At 46.5% G+C, this 20,280-nt stretch overlaps 1 protein-coding gene across 1 annotated transcript in view; it reads right to left on the bottom strand.

Moving 5' to 3' along the window:
• Nucleotides 1–16,159, bottom strand: part of TGFB2 (transforming growth factor beta 2) — a 68,472-nt gene extending 52,313 nt beyond the window's left edge. The window contains exon 1 of the mRNA XM_064164531.1: nucleotides 15,232–16,159. Within this exon, the coding sequence (XP_064020601.1) occupies nucleotides 15,232–15,574 (343 nt within the window). The 5' untranslated portion in view covers nucleotides 15,575–16,159. The remainder of the gene's footprint in view (nucleotides 1–15,231) is intronic.
• Between the last annotated feature and the right edge of the window lie 4,121 nt (nucleotides 16,160–20,280).

The raw sequence follows: 20,280 nt of genomic DNA, 5'->3' as shown, positions 1-20,280 counted from the left end.
GTTGTTCTGTCCCTGGACTCAGCACTGGTCAGGCCACACCTTGAGTGCTGTGTCCAGTTCTGGGCCTCTCAGTTCAAGAGAGATGTTGAGATGCTGGAACATGTCCAGAGAAGTGCAATGAAGCTGTTGAGGGGCCTGGAGCACAGCCCTGTGAGGAGAGGCTGAGGGAGCTGGGGGTGTGCAGCCTGCAGAAGAGGAGGCTCAGGGCAGACCTAATTGCTGTCTGCAACTACCTGAAGGGAGGCTGTATCCAGGTGGGGTTGGTCTCTTCTCCCAGGCAACCAGCAACAGAACAAGGGGACACAGTCTCAAGTTGTGCCAGGGGAGGTCTAGGCTGGATGTTAGGAGGAAGTTGTTGCCAGAGAGAGTAATTGGCGTTAGAATGAGCTACCCAGGGACATGGTGATGTCAACATCCCTGGAGGTGTTGAAGAAAAGCCTGGATGAGACACTTAGTGCCATGGTCTAGTTCACTGGATAGGGCTGGGTGCTAGGTTGGGCTGGGTGATCCTGGAAGTCTCTTCCAACCTGGCTGAATCACGGAAGGATTAGGAGTTGCAAAACAAACAGTACAACAGAACTTGAAGGAGCTCCTCCGCAGAGCTTCACATACAACTAGCCCTAAATCATAGGCTATCGAGACAAGATTAATGTTGAATATTCTCTTATACAGTAACTTGTCAAAAGCAGATTGGTTCCTGAAGATACCTGCTAAATCTAGCTCCAGATTAGTGTTAAGAGGATGGACACAACGAGAGCATCAGCTCTTATTAAGTACAGACATTCCTAATTCAAAGGATTTTTTTTACTAAATTCCAGTCACCAGGACGATTTATGATTCACTATGCCCTCCACAAAACTTTTAACACAAGAGAAATTTCTTCATAGGTTAAAGGGGTCAGACCTCTACATGGGCTGGGAAGAAAATCTCCTCTAACTACTTTGTAACATTGAGTCACCAACTGAGTCATTGACTTGGAGGTCTCCCATGTCTTGTGCTATTGAACCCCAAAACATTATTTGTTTTCTAAAATGATGGTTTCTGGCAACAGAGCTAACCTCATAGCTGGACTTCCTGGCCTCTTGCTTTTTTGAGGCAAAAGCTGCCAACTGCACAAGCACTTCATAACCCAGCACCACCTACCTCCTCCTCTGCATTTTGGAGCTGTGGGTGACACCACTCCCATCAGCACAAGGGCAACCAAGCCTGTCAGGCCATGCTTTTGTATTCTGGTTCCTGTGAAAATGCACTCTCTGATCAGCTACTTTCTACAGACCTCTTATTTTAGGCTCTTGGCACTTCAACAGTTGAGCACCTCCAAGGAGCTACATGTAGGCACCATTTTACTTTGAAGATGCAACTGAGGTACTTCAGTTTTACAGATGTTAGAAGAAAGACTCATACTTAGGTAGAAATGATTGCCTCATGTTCTGCATGAAAAAGAAGTCCCCAGGAAGTGCACGCATTCAGGTTTAGTACTCCAAAGGAGACAGACACACAAAGATGAATACAAAGATGAGCTCAATCAATTGGACAGAAGTGTTTACAGAGAAAAGTGAAACAGATAACTGACATACACTTAGTTTGCTGGACAGGTGGAATGTGTCCAGAGAAGGGCACCAAGACTGATGAAGAGGCTAGAGTACAGCCCTATGAGGAGAGGCTGAGGGAGTTGAGGCTCTTCAGCCTGGAGGAGGCTCAGGGAGACCCCATTGCTCTCTACAACTACCTGAAAGGAGGTTGTAGCCAGGTGGAGGTTGGTCTCTTCTCCCAGGCACTCAGTGATAGAACAGGAGGACAGAGTCTCAAGCTGTGCCAGGGCAGGTTTAGACTGGATGTTAGGAAGAAATTCTTGATGGAAAGAGCAATTGCCTGTTGGAATGGGCTGCCCAGGGAGGTGGTGGAGTCACCACCCCTGGAGGTGTTTAAAAAGGAGGCTGGATGAGGTGTTTGGTTCCATGGTTTAGAGGGCCTACAGGAAGGCTGGGGAGGGACTATTGACAAGGTCTTGTCATGACAGGATGAGGGGTAATGGGTTTAAACTGGCAGAGGGGAGATTCAAACTAGATTATGAGGAAGAAGTTCTTTGCAGTGAGGATAGTGAGACACTGACAAAGACCACCCGGGAAGGCTGTGGCTGCTCCCTCCCTGGAGGTGTTGAAGGCCAGGCTGGATGAGGCCTGTTCTAGTGAGAGGTGTCCCTGCCTATGGCAGGGGGGTGGAACTGGATGAGCTTTGAGGTCCCTTCCATCCTAAACCATTCTACGATTCTATGATTCACTTAAACACCAAAGGCATTTAACAGTTACATTCATCCATTACAAGACAAAAATTGTTGAAAGAGTAATAAAAAATATGAAATATACTTCTGCAGCTGAAAAAGCTAGGCAATCATAAGAGAAAAATACTTCTAATAACTTCTTATTACTCCAGCAGCAACTCAGAAGATCTTAAAACAATAGCTACTACAAGCAGGCCAGGTAACTCACATCAAGGCTTTTTAAGTCTTCCAGGTATCTATCTAAATTATTAAGACTTGCTTTCAATAAACCCCAAACACTGGAAAATGCCTTAAGAATTTAAGTCTGACCATAGTTCCTAATATACAACCCCAAACAGGGCATTCTATGCTGTCTTACATATACACTTAGCATTATACTGATCCCAGAAAAAATATGCAAAGCACAGGGGTGAAATTCAGCTCAGTGGAACTAAGTGAATATAAGCAACACTAGTTCAAGGAAAAAAAGATCCCAAATGTTCAGAATCTCAGTGAGTGAGACCAGTAATCCTGTTGGTAAGACAGCTGTTTTAATATCATGTCCTTGGGTAGCCCCAAATAGAATCAGCCAGGTTGGAAGAGACCTCCAAGATCATCCAGTCCAACCTAGCACCCAGCCCTAGCCAGTCAACTAGACCACGGCACTAAGTGCCTCATCCAGGCTCTTTTTGAACACCTCCAGGGATGATGACTCCACCACCTCCCGGGGCAGCCCATTCCAATGGCAAAACAACTCAGAGCTTTGCATTTTTATGAGACTCAAATTCCAGCACTAGACACCAAACCATTCTTGACAGATAAGCTTCTAACAAGGTCCCATAAAGCTCATTTTACCGTTTAAATACTACCTAATATTCTTACCTATCATCTGGAAGGAAACTGAACTATATATTGATCAAATGTAGATGAAATAATGATATGGATGTTGAAAAATAAGGAGCTGCATCACAGAATACAGTGACCTGAATCTTGAACTATCAAGACATAAATATCAGTAGAATAAATATGAAAATGCAACTCTAGGACAGAGAAGGCAGATCACACTTATAGAGAAGAGGACTTCACCTTGAGAACCAGCACCTCTGAAAATGACTTACAGAGGACCTTCTGGTCCTTGTAGAGAGTTGGGGCTCTTCAGCCTGGAGAAGAGAGGGTTTCGAGGAGACCTTCTAGTGGCCTTCCAGTACCTGAAGGGGACCTATAGGAAGGCTGAGGAGGGACTCTTTACAAGGCTGATATTACACACCTAAGAATGAATTTTCACTTCTCCCTGTAGAGCTCCTGGCAATTTCACTGCTGAAATTAGCTGCATAAAGTGTGTAATACTGAATTAGAGCAGAGTCTGCAACATGCATGTACTTCCTAACAGCACTGTTGAAATGCTGTATCCAGTACTGCTGTCCACAATCTCAGCAGTCTATGAACAAAGCAGAGGAGTTCCAGAGAGAAACCACAAGAATAACTGAAAAAAGCTAAGAAGTATCTCAAGGAGCACAGTTTATGTAAGTTACAAGAGCTGTGGCTCCATCACAGTCTATGGATCTGAAACATGCTCAAGGCTGGGTAAAGCAGCCCATGCTGAGCTCCTGGCTGCCTCCATGCAGGGTCTTCCAGAAGCAGCCACTCCAGCTTGCTCACAGCCAGATCAGTTCCTGCCTGCCAACTCCCTTCTTTTGTGCATGCCCACACAGTGCCCACAAATTTGACAACAGGCCTGCAAAATAGCAAATGAAGGTTTGAACCAGACTCAAATGCTAGAACTGGAAGCTAAACAAAACACAAAGGTGCTTGTTTCTAGTGAATGTAGTTCATCACTGGAAAAATTTACCAAGTGTTATGTGAACTCCCTTTCAGAAAGGAACTAATTCAACAACATCCAATGGCAAGCAAAATGCATGTAGAGAGACTGGAATACCATCCTGATGGCTTCCAGCTTTTTTCACCTGTAAGTGTTCATTCTGCCATAACTTAAAGCCTACTTCAGTCTCATCTTTTCTAAAGTAGAGCATGAGATCAATTTGTCACTAGCTATGAGTGTGAACAGACCTGACACACTCTACCCTGAGAAGAGTATCTCATCTCTGCCCAGATAAGTATCTCCTTCAGTTGTAAGGAAACATTCATGTTCAGGGAAAAAACTGCTTGCAGCTCTAGCTGTCACAACACTAAGACACTTCACACTCTATGATGTTTTACTATTGCTGTAGATTAAACAAGAAGTAAGCTCTTTGGTTTCATATCCCATAACGAATGGGATCAAAACTCATCCCAACAGCATATAGGAAGTACTGCATAGATAAAACACTAACCAAGACTCTTCCTGTTCTGCCTGCCTGAACAATCACTGCAGAGACTCCACTTTCAACACAAGTTAAAATCTGGAGTGGCTTTACAGAGTCAAATAGAATTGCTCCAAGTCTTCATTCTCACAGAAAAACATACCTCAAAAGTTAACTTGCTGTTTTGTGAGCCACTCTGAGACATATCAGGGCACACAGGCTTTATGTAAAAAAAAACCCACATGCACCTTCATGCTATAAGCACAGCTCCTACTCCCATACTGCTTGGCTTTGAAGCTTGTAAACTCAGCACACATCATGCAGCAAACTGACCTTCACAAGTTGTTCTCCTGACTCCACTGCTAGCTTAATTTTATGATTTTATTGATAACATAAAAACACCTTCTTGGCTTAGCCTTGACCTTTCTTTATAGTCCACTGCACAGAGATTTTGCCACATTCTTACAGCCTTCAGATTCTTCCCTGCTCTAAGCGCTGAGGTCTGATTTTGCATGTGCTCATAAGAAGCCTCTGGAGCTGGAGTGATTACTTTCTAGGCAAAAAAGCTTGCTGTAGGGATGATTATAGAGATATATTATGGCATGTTTATTTGCCAAGACCTTTGCAGTCAGGTGGTCATTCATTTTAGATGGGGGCAGGTGTGAATACCTAAGATGTATAGGGCATGAACTCATGTCTCCTCTAGGTTCTGCAAGTCATGCCATATTCCTGCCATATGCTATTCCCAGAAGACATCTGCCATCAAATGTTTCTATCAGTAAGCTACTAAGGTGTTTACTTTTAAAAGCGATTTTTGGGGGGTGAGGGGTTTTATTTTGGCAAAGCCTCAGGCAGAAGAACATCTCTAGTGGCAACCCAGTAAAAGGCAAAGCACTGCGTTACACCAATACATCCCATTAAGTCGTGAAGATGTGGCTGCTCTCTGAAACAAAGGAACGACAATTCACACCTGATCCAAAAGCTTTTGCAGACCATGGAAAGACTTGCAGTGCTTTCAGAAGGCTTTGGACCAAGGCCCTTAATCTGGGGAACATACTCTCAAAAGGCAGAAAAATGGAAAGGTTTGACTGTATCATATGTATAGCTGGACTTGTGGCAAGAGTGCATGAGGCAGATTCCTTTCCAGACTCTACCTCAACAAATACACTTCCAGCCAGAGAAAATTAAGTCTCCCAATAAAGTGGGTAAATAACAGGAGTCCAACTTGGAAGGAGGTAAGTTCCTTCAGACACATGATATTGTTGTAACTGAGTCTCTGGCCACCATTATAAAGATCTCTAGATCTTTTTGAGGCTCTTTTCTCCCCCGACTTGCAACGGGAACATGAAATTTCCTAGCATCGGGCAGAAATGCAAGCTGGGATGGGGGAATCCAGATTCTAAGAGGGAGAGAAAGGTCAGATACCCAGCAATCATTTCTAAATCCACCCTAACTGGGACGATGCTGCTTGCTAAGCTCCCTCACTTTCCAAACTGTATATCCTGGCAGTAATCCTCCCAGTTCCTATCATACCACCAGATCAGAACAGCAGATTTACTTTCAAGAAAGCTGGAACTTGTTCTTCACTTACAAACTTAAAGATGTATGTATGCCTGCTGCAAAAGTCTGCCATTATATGCTAGGTAAACATGCAACAAGCACAACAAATGAAATGTACAGACATCTTTCAGCATAACTTAATGTTGAAATGTGCCTATTCCATTTCCAAGGCATGCATCAGAAAAAAATGTGAGTATAGAGCAGTGATTGGCATGAGACACATTGAGCCCTTGCTCTGCCAAGGAGGCCCAGTGCCAACTACAACAGCCAAGAAAACTGGGCTGGATCTCTGAGAGATTGGGCGAGAACGAGAACACCAAGGATCTGCACATCTCCAGGCAGTTTAAAATGTCCTATCATGTTAGAGAATACAATACATCACTTATTCTCCTGAGAGAAAACATTCCCTATATCCCTGGTAGGTATTTGGATAATGACATGAACTGCCATTACTGCATGTGTGAGTGGACCTGACATCAGGTATCTGTATTTTGCTTCCTAGTTATAAGTGCTCTGTTTGGGTATTATCCAGTCAGTTGGATCAAACCTTCAAAGCGTGAAGGCCAGAAACTGCAATGGAAAGGACAGAGATGCTCTTCCATCCTCACTTCCACGGCTCTCAAATCTGCTAACCTGGGCCATACTTGGGACCAACCAGAGGTGGGACTAGAAGCAGCAGCCTGCCAAAGGCCGTGGTGAATGCCAGATCCCAACCACACTGTGCCTGTCAGCTAATTCTGGCATTTCAACCCACTGCTGCATCTGAAGAAGGCAAATTTCCTGCTTCGTTTTTACACATCACTTGGAAGATGGCAAGTTCTGCAGGTGTTCCTTCTTCCTGCTATACATCTTGGTGGTACTAGAGAAGATCTTCATCATTATTTGCCTAAAACCCCACAAAAATGTCACTTTATACAGACTGGACAACACCCATTCTGTTCAATGTGGTGTACTGGAGATCACCTATAAACACAACTGTGGGCTTGGGATTAACATGAACTCTTGAGCAAAAGTCTTCATCAAGTATGGCATTGCTAGGTACTCCCTGACCACTTCAAAAGAGTCAGTCCTGCTAAGACCTACTAGTTATTCAGCCTCCTGAGTACAAAGTCTACCCACAGGGTTGGAGCTGTTTGTGGGCTGGATTTTTTTTCTACCCCAAGGTATGAAAACCACAGATTCTGATTCCTATCTTTCAATCACCGCTATGGTAACGATAAGTTACCATCACTATTTCACTTGAGCTGGATGCTGAACTGCAAATGCTATATATAAGCAAAAACAAGTAAGAGAAGGAACTTCAACAGGCTTAGCTTGCCTTTTAAAATTCAAGGCAAGGGTTTAAAAGAGATGAAGCCAGGGAAAACACTGGATACTAACACCAGCCAAACAGGGGAAAATAACGAAGTTGTAAGCCTGCAAAACTGAAATGGAAAGAATGACAGATTTACTGCTGCATTTGATGCACATAACCACTGATAGACTCTCCTCAGGAAGTGTTGAAATTCCCATCAACTGAAATGAATCCAGGAGCTAAAAATGAAATTATCTTTCCCAGAACATTCCAATTTGGGCTTTGGCAACAACAGATGTTTTAATGCTCTTAAATAGATGCACACGCTCGTGTGCACGCATGCACACACGCACCCATACGCTTAGTACAGTGTCCTCTTTCACGCAAGACCTCCCTCTTAGCTTTCACAAAGTCAGACTGAACTTATGGTCATTCTGCAAAGTCTCTGCTCAAATGCACAACTGTCAGATTAACCAACCTATAAGGAGTCTTACAGTAGCTCCAAGTTATGAATGAATGGCTATTTGTGAACTCGCCTGTCAAGACAGATGCAGTATTTGTCAGCGCAGTGTGGGTTAGATATGGTGGGAAGGAGCCAAACAAGCAAAGCGAAAGGTCAGCATCACAACACTTCCCTTCTTCCTCCCTCAGGTCATCTAAAACGATGCCATGGCTTGGGATGAAGTGCAATACAGTACTTGATTTTCATTCAGCCTACTGTGCTTGCTCGAAAAGCAACAGTCACACAAGAAAACCAAATAAAAACTAGTGCAGAGGGAGAGAAGAACAGGAACAGCTTAGCGCAAGAAAGCTGCAGCAGAGGGGCAAATCCAAGGCTGACAGAGAGTGGCACATCTTTGGAAGTTTGGTGATACCTGAATCAAGACCACCCTATAAAAGCTGAAACAATGCACTGCTCTTCCTGTGTTATAAAACATGGTATTATGAGGGTCACAGGTTAGTTTACCTTGAAAGAGACATCTCTCCCAATCTCCAGCTCAAAGCAGAGTTAGCTGTGAGGTCAACTTATAATTTCTACTTTATTTATAATAATCTTAAATCAGCATCATGCTGTGCTAGGTCTTGTGGAAAAAAACTGAAACAACAGCAAAAAAAAACCCCAAACTCCTGCCCTAAGGGTTTTTTTTCAGTGAGAAAAAGCTCAGCTCTACAATGAAGAGCCTGAATACAACAGCGAGCATCGCACATGAAATTAAAATCCCCATCCACTGTCCAAATTAAAATTTGAAAAAGGGAGAGGAGTTCTGAAGACCCTTTCCACACTCTCAGCTGTAAATCTGCTGCAGAGAGGTCTAGTGTCTTCTGGAAATCAAACGTGGATGCCAGAGAACATCAACAGCAACAGAGGATGCGTTTCAGTGGAGCACAGCAAATGAACAGTCCCTGCGCACTGATGTCTTAGCTCATCCCACCTCACCTCCTCGGCAAGGAGCCAGAAGCTTTCCAAGCAGCATGCATGAACTGCTGTGTGCTTCCCTTTGGGAAACCTGGCTAGCTTAAAGAACGCTATGCTACCCAAAGAGGCAACTTCTCTACTCTGGACCAACTTGCAGAGGACCAAAACCACTTAAAAACCTGCTCACCAGACAGGTCTAACGAAGCCAGGTCTAGCACTTCAGTTCTCCAGGGCCGATCCTGTGCCATCTGAGCTAAGGGAACCACAGTACTAAACAGGCTCATGAGTCATTCATAAATGCAAAACAACTGGTCACACTGGAAGGAGATAAAACACAACCCTTCACATTGAGGTTTTTTTCAACTTCTCATCATCTTGTCACAGACAAATCCTTTGTGTTTCTCCTCTACACCTTGCAGCTGTATGTCTTGTGCAGTTGGGTGCCCAGCTGCAATCACTTAACAGCAGCAAGGACAGTGAGGACAAGCGTGGGGAAGCTGTTTTAAGAAGAAACACGGCTGCTTCAGAGAGACTACTACAAGCAGCCAACTAACAGCAGTGCTGCAGCTAAGTACCTACTAGTCCACATCACAGACTGAAAGGGAAACAAGCAGCAGCCTGTAGTTGAAGGCAGGAGGCAAACTTTCCCTAAGCAAAAGACCAAACCAAACTTTTTAGTCTAAACAAATCAACAGAAGCATCCATAACACAGTATCACATTAAATAATACCTGGGGAGTGTATTAGCCTGAAGCTAGAAACTGCCTGCCTGAAAATGTGCAGCATGTGCTTTCACAACAGGAAGAGAAACACTTCTGTGTCTTCACTCATGACTCGTTTTGTCACCACACCCTGGGGCTCCTCTCTTTATCTGTAATACAGGAGCAGCCTAGCACAGCCACTGCAAGGGCAAAAGAAACTAGCTGCCTTCTCAGGGACTGCAGGAGTACTGAAGAGCCTCTTCTTCCCTCTCTGAAAAATCTCATAAAGCATTTCCTCCTCACTGGGCTCCAATGCCTAAATGACAGATTTCAAGGCAGTGAGAGAGATGTGACCTGTCTGGTTTTGTTCATCCCTGCAAATGCACCATAAACCGGGCCCCAATTCAGGAAGCTAATTAGGCATACACAGAGCCTTAATGTTAATGAGTCCATTCATGTGTGTGAAGCCCTGTACATGTTTCAGAACTGTGCCAGAAGTTCTCATTCATCTTTTCACTCGGCTTTGGTGCAGGCAGGAATCTGAGACATAAAAACGCTGGAAGCAGTAACTGTGAAGGAACACAATCACCCTCATGACCACTACTGTTCTCATGCAGTGCACCAAGGATGAGCAAGGCTAAAACTACCAGCTAATGAGGACAGTGTTTTGCCTTTATCAATTAAGTGGAGCCAGCATGAGCGATACAAGCTCTGGGCTTTCCCTGTGCATCTCCAGCCATAAGCAGAAAGACAAAGGCCCATTTCCATACAGGTGTCTGGGAGTGTGAAATGTTTGCACTACCAATGGGCTGGGGGGTGAGGAGAGGCAAAGTCTGTGACGGCACAGCTAACATATCCATTGATCAAATGAGAGTGAAAATGCCTCTTTGGAACAGCCTCCAGAGGTAAACTCAAGAAGGCTTACAGAAAGGACTTGTAAATATAGCCTTTGCGTCTTAAACGTCTTCTGTTCTTGCAGCATTAGAGAGGTCAAGGGTGTATCACTTGTGTACAGGCTTCACCCTCTGTAAGAAACACAGGGACCACATAGGATGCCAAACCAGCCTGAGACTTCCTGCTCTCCCAGCTTGGCACTCTGCTTACAGTAAGTCACTGGTGATTCAGAAGGCAGGCAGGAAACACAAGTGGTGCATCCCACCATTTGTCCCACACGAGTGGGAGTCCAAGAGGAGCACTCTCTTTGATTTCAGCTGCCCTTAGTGCACCAGAGCATGTTATTTTATTACCCCTCTTAGGACGTAGAGGACCACTGTCTAGAAAATGACCCTGTCCCTTTTTAAAGCCATTTGTGGTTTCCTGTTTTTTCATCATCACCTAGTGATGTAGTAAGCACCATACATGGCACCACAAGCAAGGAACCATTCCTCCCAGGTATCTCCTCAGGGAGGCCTTCGCATGGCTTCAGGTCCTGGCTGCACCAGGGGAAATAGGCTCGAGGTGAGGAGAAAGTTCTTCACTGAGAGAGTCATTGGACACTGGAATGGGCTGCCCGGGGAGGTGGTGGAGTCGCCATCCCTGGGGCAGTTCAAGGCAGGACTGGACGTGGCACTTGGTGCCATGGTCTAGCCTTGAGCTCTGTGGTAAAGGGTTGGACTTGATGATCTGTGAGATCTCTTCCAACCTTGGTGATACTGTGATACTCTCCACATACCACAGACCAGAGGTCTCTGGCAAATGCCCTCTACAAGAAGTGCTCCAGAGCACAACCATAAAGCTATCACAACTAGGTTATAAATGAAGTATTCCATCTGAAAGTGCTTCCATACCATTAAAAAACACAGGAAATCCTGAAAGATTAAGTTCTGTGTTCTGCTAAACGCAAACACACGCAAGCTGCGCAGACAAAGCTACTAACAGCATGGCAGTGATGTCCCAACAGATGGGGGGCACGGCCACTCCTGCCCAGGTAACTCTGGCACCCTGAAGGCAAGGAGGCCATGTATGTATAATTGCTGGTAAATCGAGCCCTTGTTGATAAAGTAGAAGCATGCCATTGTGCCCAGCCAGGTTATAATGTTGTCTTTCATGAGGCAACCACTCCGCAGAATGATGGTCTATGTAAAGCAATATTCATGGTACAGAGCTCCTGAGAAAACGAACCCAGCCTTGAATTTGTGGAGGCTCCTTCATACTAAAGCAGTTTAAATCCTGTGCAACACCGGGCCCAAACCCAGAAGAACTGTGTTTGCATAGGCTACTGAGTACTTAGAGATCTAGCTCCAAGAATGTAGAAAACTTTAACATTTACCTGCTTTAGCTTTAACCCATCAGTACTGATCAACTCACTGACCGGGCTAAAAGCTGCCATGAATGAAGATGACTGAATTGAGTCCCAGCCCCTGCATACACATGCTGCCTCTTTTTCTTGAGTATCCCAGTTATGCATCGGCATTGTGAGTCACATTCCTCAACTGTGCTGGCACTGAATTTCTGTTTGTTATCAGTGCAATGACAGCTATCACCCAGCCTCAAATAAATAAGTAGCTCAAGCATTAGGGTCTAAGATAATCAGTGATTAGCAATAAATTTCTAACGTGGTCCTGCTTTCACAGTGATCAGTTTTAAGCCTCTATTCAGGTAACTTCTCCCAGGCACTGAATTCACAAGAGCTCTTCTGGTGTTGTGCTCAGCTTCTGTAACTCACCTGCCTCTTTAAACCACTCTGTAAAGCAACACAATTTCTGACTGCCAACCAGACTTAGGAGACATCCAAACTCTCCCTATCTAAACCATGCTGCTATAAACGCAGTGCAGGCAGGTATGTTTGACAGATTAAAGCTTTTTAGTTTTTCCACACCCCTCTGGTAGTATTTTTTCCCCATCACCACTTCTCACACCTGTTGTTTTTGGGTTCAGCAGTCCCCTAATTGCTGAATTTCCACATATAATTTGACCTGATGTGTCTTTAACCTTAAGTGGACTGTCAAGCCAGATGCCAGATGCCCCCATTACTTCCTCAGCACAAACTATCAGTAAACCTTAGCATAACTTTACTTTGAGCGTTAAACTAACATCATGTGAAAAGATTAATAGGAATAAATTCAAAACTAATCAGATCCCTTCTTTAAATGTTGACACAGTATTATTTATATCCCATAAATACCTTCTTGACTAAAATTCATCCCAGGAGATTGGCACCTTGCCAGTTCTATTCATATTTACTGTATTTATACAGTACAGTTGGCCAAGGATAATATTTAAGACAAAATATGCCTCAGGGCATATACAGTATCTCTTATAGTTTTCCTTTTAAATCTCCACATTGCTAAAAATATTTAGTCTGAACTTTACAAAATGCCCCACGAAGAGCTATCAGCAATCTGTAGTGATATATTGCTGACTATGAGTATAATTAGAGCATATTTGTAATACTTGGGTTGTAGTCAGTTACTGAACACTAACAACTTGTGGTAAAAACTGAACCACTGATCTTTCCCATGCCTTCCTTCCAGCAGCTTTTGACCTCCAGTGCGTTCACATTGATCTGCTTCTCCCTCCTGCCTCCCTCCAATAGAGTAGAAAGTGTAGAGTTAAAAATTTCACTCTGAGATGGCTCAGAGAAAGCACCCACAGCAGCCAGAGCTGTGCTTTCAATTTCTTCCTTTAAAATACGGTGGAGCAATTTCTTCCTTTCTGTCTTTTTTGGAAAGGTTCTCTTCATCCAGCATAACTAGAGAGCAGTGGAAAAACAGTTAACCTACTTACTCTGATGTTAGCGACAGCCCTCGCACAGTAGTACTGGATCTGCTGCTAACTGGCCCTCTGATCCCAAACGTCTGATGCACTCTGTTGGTAGATACCTGCAATCTCCCTTGCTCTTCCAAAATCGATACTTCAGTACAAATCTGACCCCTGACAAAGCTTAAAAATAGACCCTCTTTTGTCAAAGCCATCCAAGTCTCTGACCACAGACATTTGCATTTTCTGGAAGGTATGAGACCACATTTGGGACTATCAGTTCTTTGTAGTTTGCTCATGTGAGAAAAAAAGGAGAGATGTGCTCGGGACGGCTGTGTTTTACAGTTCTCAGTGAGTCTGTGTTACAGAGGCAACTCCACAAGCCAAGGCACTGCTATCAGCCACCCTAACTTCTGCCCACCGGTGGGGGATCCTCTGCTCAGTGCATAAGCTGATAGGTCTCAAAAGAAAGTGCCAGCTTCTACCACAACCACTAGCAAACTACAGTACAGCAATGTGGAAAACAGACATGCCTGCTGTGTTCTCACTAGGGCTAAGAGTTAATAGTGAACCTTTCTGCTCATACCCACTTGGTTCCAAATACACTTTTTTTAACAACCAACAAAGTATTCTACCCCAAGAGTAATGAAGGTGGAGCATATTTACCATGGCTGTTATGGATGGTGCCATAATTACAACAATAAAACGGCTCTGACTGCCAGGGTGTCCTGTACCTGATGCTGTCATTTAAGAATAAAGGAAGAGAGGCAGGCAGCTGCACCAAGCATGGGGTTCAGATACCTTGGCTGGCATCCTAGGACTATCATATGCAAGATGGAGCAAGCCCCAAAGCCACAACTTGCTAAACTAAAAATAAATAAGGGGAAAATGCAATCAGAAACTCTAGGATAAAGTTACCAAGATGGCTGCATTATCTATTTAAGAAAGAGGTATGTGCTTTTTCAAAGACAGACAGTACACAGGGCATCGAGTGGCAGGGAAGGGAGAAAAAAAGTGAGTGAAATGAAAAGAGTAGGGACTAGCGTTTGGATATGTGAGGAGTGAAGTTATTTTCTGCTTCTGGTATTTCACTTTCCTCGGTATGATGACGGTCTAAATTCTTTTAAGGGAGTGCAGTGCTCTTTCTTTCCTTTCCCCCCCCCCCCCCCCCTTCCCTATATACTTAAAATTCACTCTCAAAACAAAAAGGCACGTCTTTATGGTTATTAATCACTCTAAGTGGACTCGGTCAGCACAGAGCATTTGTATCCTTTCAACTTTTTTTGGTGCAAAACGTGGCATGGATCGGCAGGAGGTTGTTAAAACCCAGCAAAAAGCAGACGGGCTGAGACAGGTTCCAAGAATCAAGGCTTCCCAGAAGGGAAAACTTTTTCTGTACCTGAAATGAAAGCTCTCATGAACTGTAACAGGAGGCTTAACTAAAACGGGAAGGGAAGGTAGGATGTGTCTGTCCTCACTGAGCACGAATCTGAACAGCTGTCTGCAGGACAGTGTTCTGGAGGGGTGCAGACAGAAGAGACAGTGACTTTTTATGTTTTTTTAAAGACTTCCTTTTCAGTTACACAGAGATGGAAACCTGCCCCACCGAGACACTCCAAGGGAAACAGCAGCGGAAAGATATTGGCTCTTTTTGGAGGCTGCACACTGGGCTGTGGAGGAGCCAAACCCGGTGCCAAGGAAGAATTAAGACTCTGGGCAGGTACCAGGTGGTGGGAAGCAGAGGCACCTTCAGGGACTTCTGGGTGACTTCACAAGGGATCGGAAACCTGGCAAGTCTGAGGGGATTTATGACCACCCAGACAGGTATAAGCATGACCCCACCGCCTAAACGAAACCCTAGGAGCTACCACCTAAGGGATGCTAAGAGCAAACAGCAAAGGCAGAAGATTATGAGGCATGGGGCTGGTATTTGATGGTGCTGGGCACTGCCAAGCCTCGGGGGCGAAATTACACACACATGCACAAAGACAGAGGACTTACTTTCGGGGTAAAAAGGCTGCATGTCTATTTTGTAAACTTCTTTGGCATAATACTCCTCGTCGCTCCTCTCCCTTTCACAAGTGGCAGCTCTGTGGTTGGCTTTCTCTTGCAGCAGGTCCCTGGTGCTGTTGTAGATGGAGATGACCTCCGGAGGCACCTCCTCGGGCTCAGGGTACTCGTCCGGGGGACTGGTGAGCTTCAACTTGCTCAAGATCTGCCCCCGGATCGCCTCGATCCTCTTGCGCATAAACTGATCCATGTCGAGGGTGCTGCAGGTAGACAGGCTGAAAGCCACGGTGGCCAGATCCACGGTGAGGAACACGCTCAGCAGATAGCAGTGCATTTTAAGTGTTTAAATACAGCGCCCCCCCAAAAAAAGAGTGACTTTAGCAACGAACAACAACGGGGGGAAATAGTAAAAAAAAAAAAAACAAACCAACAAAAAAACCAAAAAAAGAGATGTGTACAAACAAAGGGAAGACCTGCAGACAAAACGCTCTTAAAAAACGGACTGTAAGGACGACTTGCAATCGGAAAACGCACGGGAGGTGTCGGTGGAAAAAAGAAAAGGCAAACAATAATAATATTAATTTAAAAGGGGGAAAAAAATAGAGAGCAGCAAGTTGCTACGAATAGGTAAAATTCAGGAGTGGAGTGAGCCGGAGAGCAAAAATAACGGGGAGAAACCCCGCAAACAAGATAAACAAACCCGCGGCAGAAGTAAATGGAAGGGAGGCTGCTCTTAGCGCGCTGGCGAAGCAGCTGGAAAACAGAAAAAGTGCAGAGAAAAAAAAAAAAAGAAGGGAAAAAAAAAAAAAGGAGGAGGGGGGAAGAGGCAGCCTTGGGTATCACGGGGCGCTGCCGCAGCCGGCGGGGCAGAGGGTGCCGGCGCGGCGCTGAGCCCCGCCGTGCGCCCGCGGCGCCCGGCTGCTCCGGGCGGGCAGCGGTAGCGGCACCGCCCCGCTCCTGGCGGCGCTCAGCCCCCGCGGCGGCGCCGGCAGAGGCGCGCACGTGTGCGCCCGGCTGCGCCGAGCCCCAGCCCCCGCGGCCGGGCGGAGCAGCGGCGGCCCCTTGCCCCCGCGGCGGCAGCGAGCAGCAGCGGCGATTCTCCGGCCAGCCGCGTCCCGCAGGCTGCTGCGTGCGCCCCGCGCTGCATGCACCGACCCACCCCCGCCCGGGCCGCTGCGAGCTGCAGAGCTTTTTTTTCCCAGCTCCCTCCTCTTCCTCCTCCTTCCGAAACGCCAACCCCACGCTGCAGTCAGCGAGGCAGCGCCGCCGCCCCGACAGCCTCCCCCGTATCGCAGGCGCGGAGCGGCTGCCCGGGGCTGGCCACTGCGGGTAGCGCCGCTCTGCCCCCGGCCTTCCCCTCGGGGATGGGGACGGGACTGGCCCTGGCGGTGCGGTACGGTGTGCAGCTCCCGGCGGATCTAGCGCTCCGCCTGGCTCCCCCCTCCCGCCGCCGCCCTCGGGCCCTCGGTTCTCCCTGCGAGAAGGGGACGGGTGCCAGCAGATAACATCACAGCCGCGCAGGGAGAGGGAGATTTATAAGGTCTCCCCGCCCCACGTGCTCGCCTCGCCGCGAAGTGACGTGGAGGGGCTGCGGGTAGCGGAGGGCTCCGCCGGCCCTCCGCCGCCGCCCGCCTATTTATTCCCCTCCGCGCAACCGGGCGGAGAACTCGCCGTAGCGCAGTCGCTGTTCTCGCTGCCTGCCAAGGTGCCTCACCCCGGGGTGCGGGGGGGAGGCGAGGAGAGGGGAGGCAGCCCGGAACGGAGGGGGAAAAGCAATTCCTGCCATAGCATTTAGTATTTTAAAAAGTTCTTTAACTATTTCTTACGAAGGACGCCTTTAATGGTTCTGGTGCTTAGTAATAAAGGAATCGGGCCACATTTCCTCCCCTCCCAGCAGAGGAAGAATTGGCGCCTCTTGGAAAGCGCTTTTGCCAAGGGGTTGGGAGTGAGTCTGCCCCCTGCACCAGCAGCAGGAGGTGTTCGCGCTTTGCCATGCCCCTCGCCTTCCTCCTACGTTTCACTTCCCGAGCGTGTTTTGGGCAGTCAGCCCTCCCCGCCGCCGGGCCGCTTGGTGTAAATCAGCGCTGCCCGCCAAACAGGGACGGGATGAGAGATGAGATGTCCTCTCCTGTGGGAAGCGTGCAAATACAGCCTCATCTGCACTTGACAGAAACTCTGAAGCCCCAAATGCTTAGGCTGCGCATGTAGTTGAGGGGTTTTTGCTGCCTCTCTTGGCCACGGCAAACATCACAGACTCTATCCATGCCTGCTCCAGTGGGTGGATATGGGGAACAGCTTGTGCTTTGACCTCAGGACAGCTGCCCTTCTCTGCCCTGGGGAAATTACAGTCTACTAGGCATCACTCAACTTCATGCCATAAAGCTTTTCCTTCACAGTCAATTTATCACCCCTGTACATCCATATTAAGTTTATAAACTGATCAAGGAGCCTTTTTCTTTACTCTCACCCATTTTCACCCTATATTTCCATTCTGAGTTAAGTCATCACAGGGTTTACTTGCCAGGAGCTTCCAATCACACACCCCTAAGTGGGACAAGACTGTTTCTAAAGAACATCTGCCTTATTTCCAGAGAAGAAATACGAAGAAGAGGTACTCGAAGGACCACAGGCATTAAGGAGCACAGCAGCAATGTTGCCCGTGGTATCACTGGTCAGCACACACATAACAGAAGGGAGATAGCATCTCCCTCTGAAAGAGAATCACGGAAGACATAAACCACTCAAACACCACAAAAGATTTCATCCACCTGACCACATCATAGGAAACATCTTCTTTCTGTAAAACGTTCCCCAAAATCAGAAGTGAGTTTTTCTTCCCTAGCAAGTCTGCGAGGAAGAGTGCTTCCTCAATCAGCTCTGGCTGCATGCTGGGGTGATGGAGGTGCCCAGCAGCGCAGGCCTGCTGCACGCTGTTTGCATTGGCAGGGCTCTGCTGTAAGGGAACCTTGCACCAACTTGGGCAGCTAACCGAGTGCTGCTGAGGGTACTAGGAAAGACAAGATTCTTCAAGGGATGAAGAAGTGAATATATTATTTGCAGGAATGTACAAAAGACCAGACTCTGAAGAGTATGTACAGCACTTCAGACACAACCAAGACTACATGCTCCTGGTACAAGAGCTGATGGTGCTTTCCACTTCAATCCATGAATTCCTGCAAGGCCAGATGAAATGCCTCTGCCACAACATCACATTTTTACTGCCGTACAGGTCAATGTCCTGCTCCTACTGACCTCAAAAACACAGCTGTGGTGGCAGGAATGGCAATGTTTCCAAAATAACTCAAATAAACATGTAGACTCAGCTGGTATCACTTCTGCCACACACCTGTAGAAAATCAAGGGGACAGATGCTCGAGCTGTTACCTCTCACAGTTCTCTTCAGCTAACCAGCTGAAGAATCAGCTTCATTACACAAGGTACCTCAACCACAAACACTTCTGCAGAAAAGGGTTATTGAATTATGAGAGGACTGGAAATGGCTGCCCAGGGAGGTTGTGGAGTCTCCTTCTCTGGAGATAATCAAGAACCATCTGGCTGCATTCCAGTGTGATCTGCTCTAGGTGATCCTGCTCTGGCAGGGGAGCTGGAGCAGATGATCTTTTGAGGCCCCCTTCCAGCTCCTGACATTCTATGATTCTATGGTTCTTCCAAAAGCTAGCGCTGAAACCATGGAGAAATTTCTTACATGGCATCTATGGCCCTGTAGTACTTCGCTGTACTGCCCACCACTTGGCTTGAGAGCAGCCATGGAAAGTACTTGGCAACCTCCTTCTGCAGGAAACTGCCCACCACCTCTCAGGAGACCTCTGCAGATACAGCCGTGCCAGAGCACAAACTGTTTTCATGTTTCCAAGTTTTATTCTGAAAACAAACCCCAAACTCTCTAGGATTCACAAATCCTGGAACCTGAGAGATGCCTACTGGAGGCTGCCAGCCCCCCCACGTGTGCTTGGTGTCCAGTCAGCTATGTAGCCCATGCAGCTATAGGTGCTGGAGGTCCCAGTTCCAAGGGGCCCTTCACATAAGCCACCAGAGCTCCAGCCAGGCTGACAGCAAACCAGTCCGACTAGATTTTGATAGTCGCTGAAATTCCTTCTGTTTTGGCAGTATTTCCTCAGAGTATCACAAACCAGCTAACCAGTTTACATTCAAGATAACCCATTTGCATCTCTTCTGACCCTTTTAGTGTGACACCAGGCATCAGGCTTAGCCAGGTGCAGGTTGCCACTTTGCCTCACGCTGCAACAAAGCTCGTTTCCCTAAAACTCTTTGGTATCACCATGGTGATGTTTTTGCCAGGCAGAACATTCCCCAGGCAGCAGCAGAGATAGGCTTTAGCTTCTCCACTCCAAAAAGCCCCAGCAGCTTGAGCTAAATCCCCAGCAGCTGCAGAAGGTCCATCATACATGCTTGAGCTGCTCTGGTTCACCCCAGGAAGGAACACCTACCTGCTAGCCAAATCACTCAAAAACACATCAACTTTCCATTTAGTAAGTGGAAAATATGTGGAACATATACATCATGATATACCTGCATTTATTTCTAAAATCCCTCCCCTGCACATTTAAGGGTTTGTGGGGTTTTGGTTTTGTTTGTTGGGCTCTTTTAAACCATAAAAGTCCTGAAAATTAGACTCTAAGTAGGTGCCCTTTCTACTTTTCTGAAGTAAGCAATGCAGAGAAGAGGCAATGAAAAATTGTCACAAACCAGAGACTCAAACTGTGTGCACCCTACAGAGCTCAATAAAGAGAAATACAATCAGAATTCACTACAGGCCTTTCTGCACAGATAATCCAGCTCCTACGTTCTACCTTTACATTTCAGGAGGGGTCTGACAAAACCAACCCAATTATGGCTTTGTGCTTTAGCCAGAAAAGCTTTTTTTTTTTCCCTTTTTGATTCCAGATGACCTGTGTTTTTCCAAAGCTGCTGCCCAGGTAGCCAAGAGAGCCAATGGCATCCTGGCCTGCATCAGGAACAGTGTGGCCAGTAGGACAAGGGAGGTTATTCTGCCCCTGT

This window comes from Pogoniulus pusillus, chromosome 25 (genome assembly GCF_015220805.1).
Source record: "Pogoniulus pusillus isolate bPogPus1 chromosome 25, bPogPus1.pri, whole genome shotgun sequence".
NCBI lineage: Eukaryota > Metazoa > Chordata > Aves > Piciformes > Lybiidae > Pogoniulus > Pogoniulus pusillus.
This window is presented reverse-complemented; position numbering and strand designations above follow the sequence as displayed.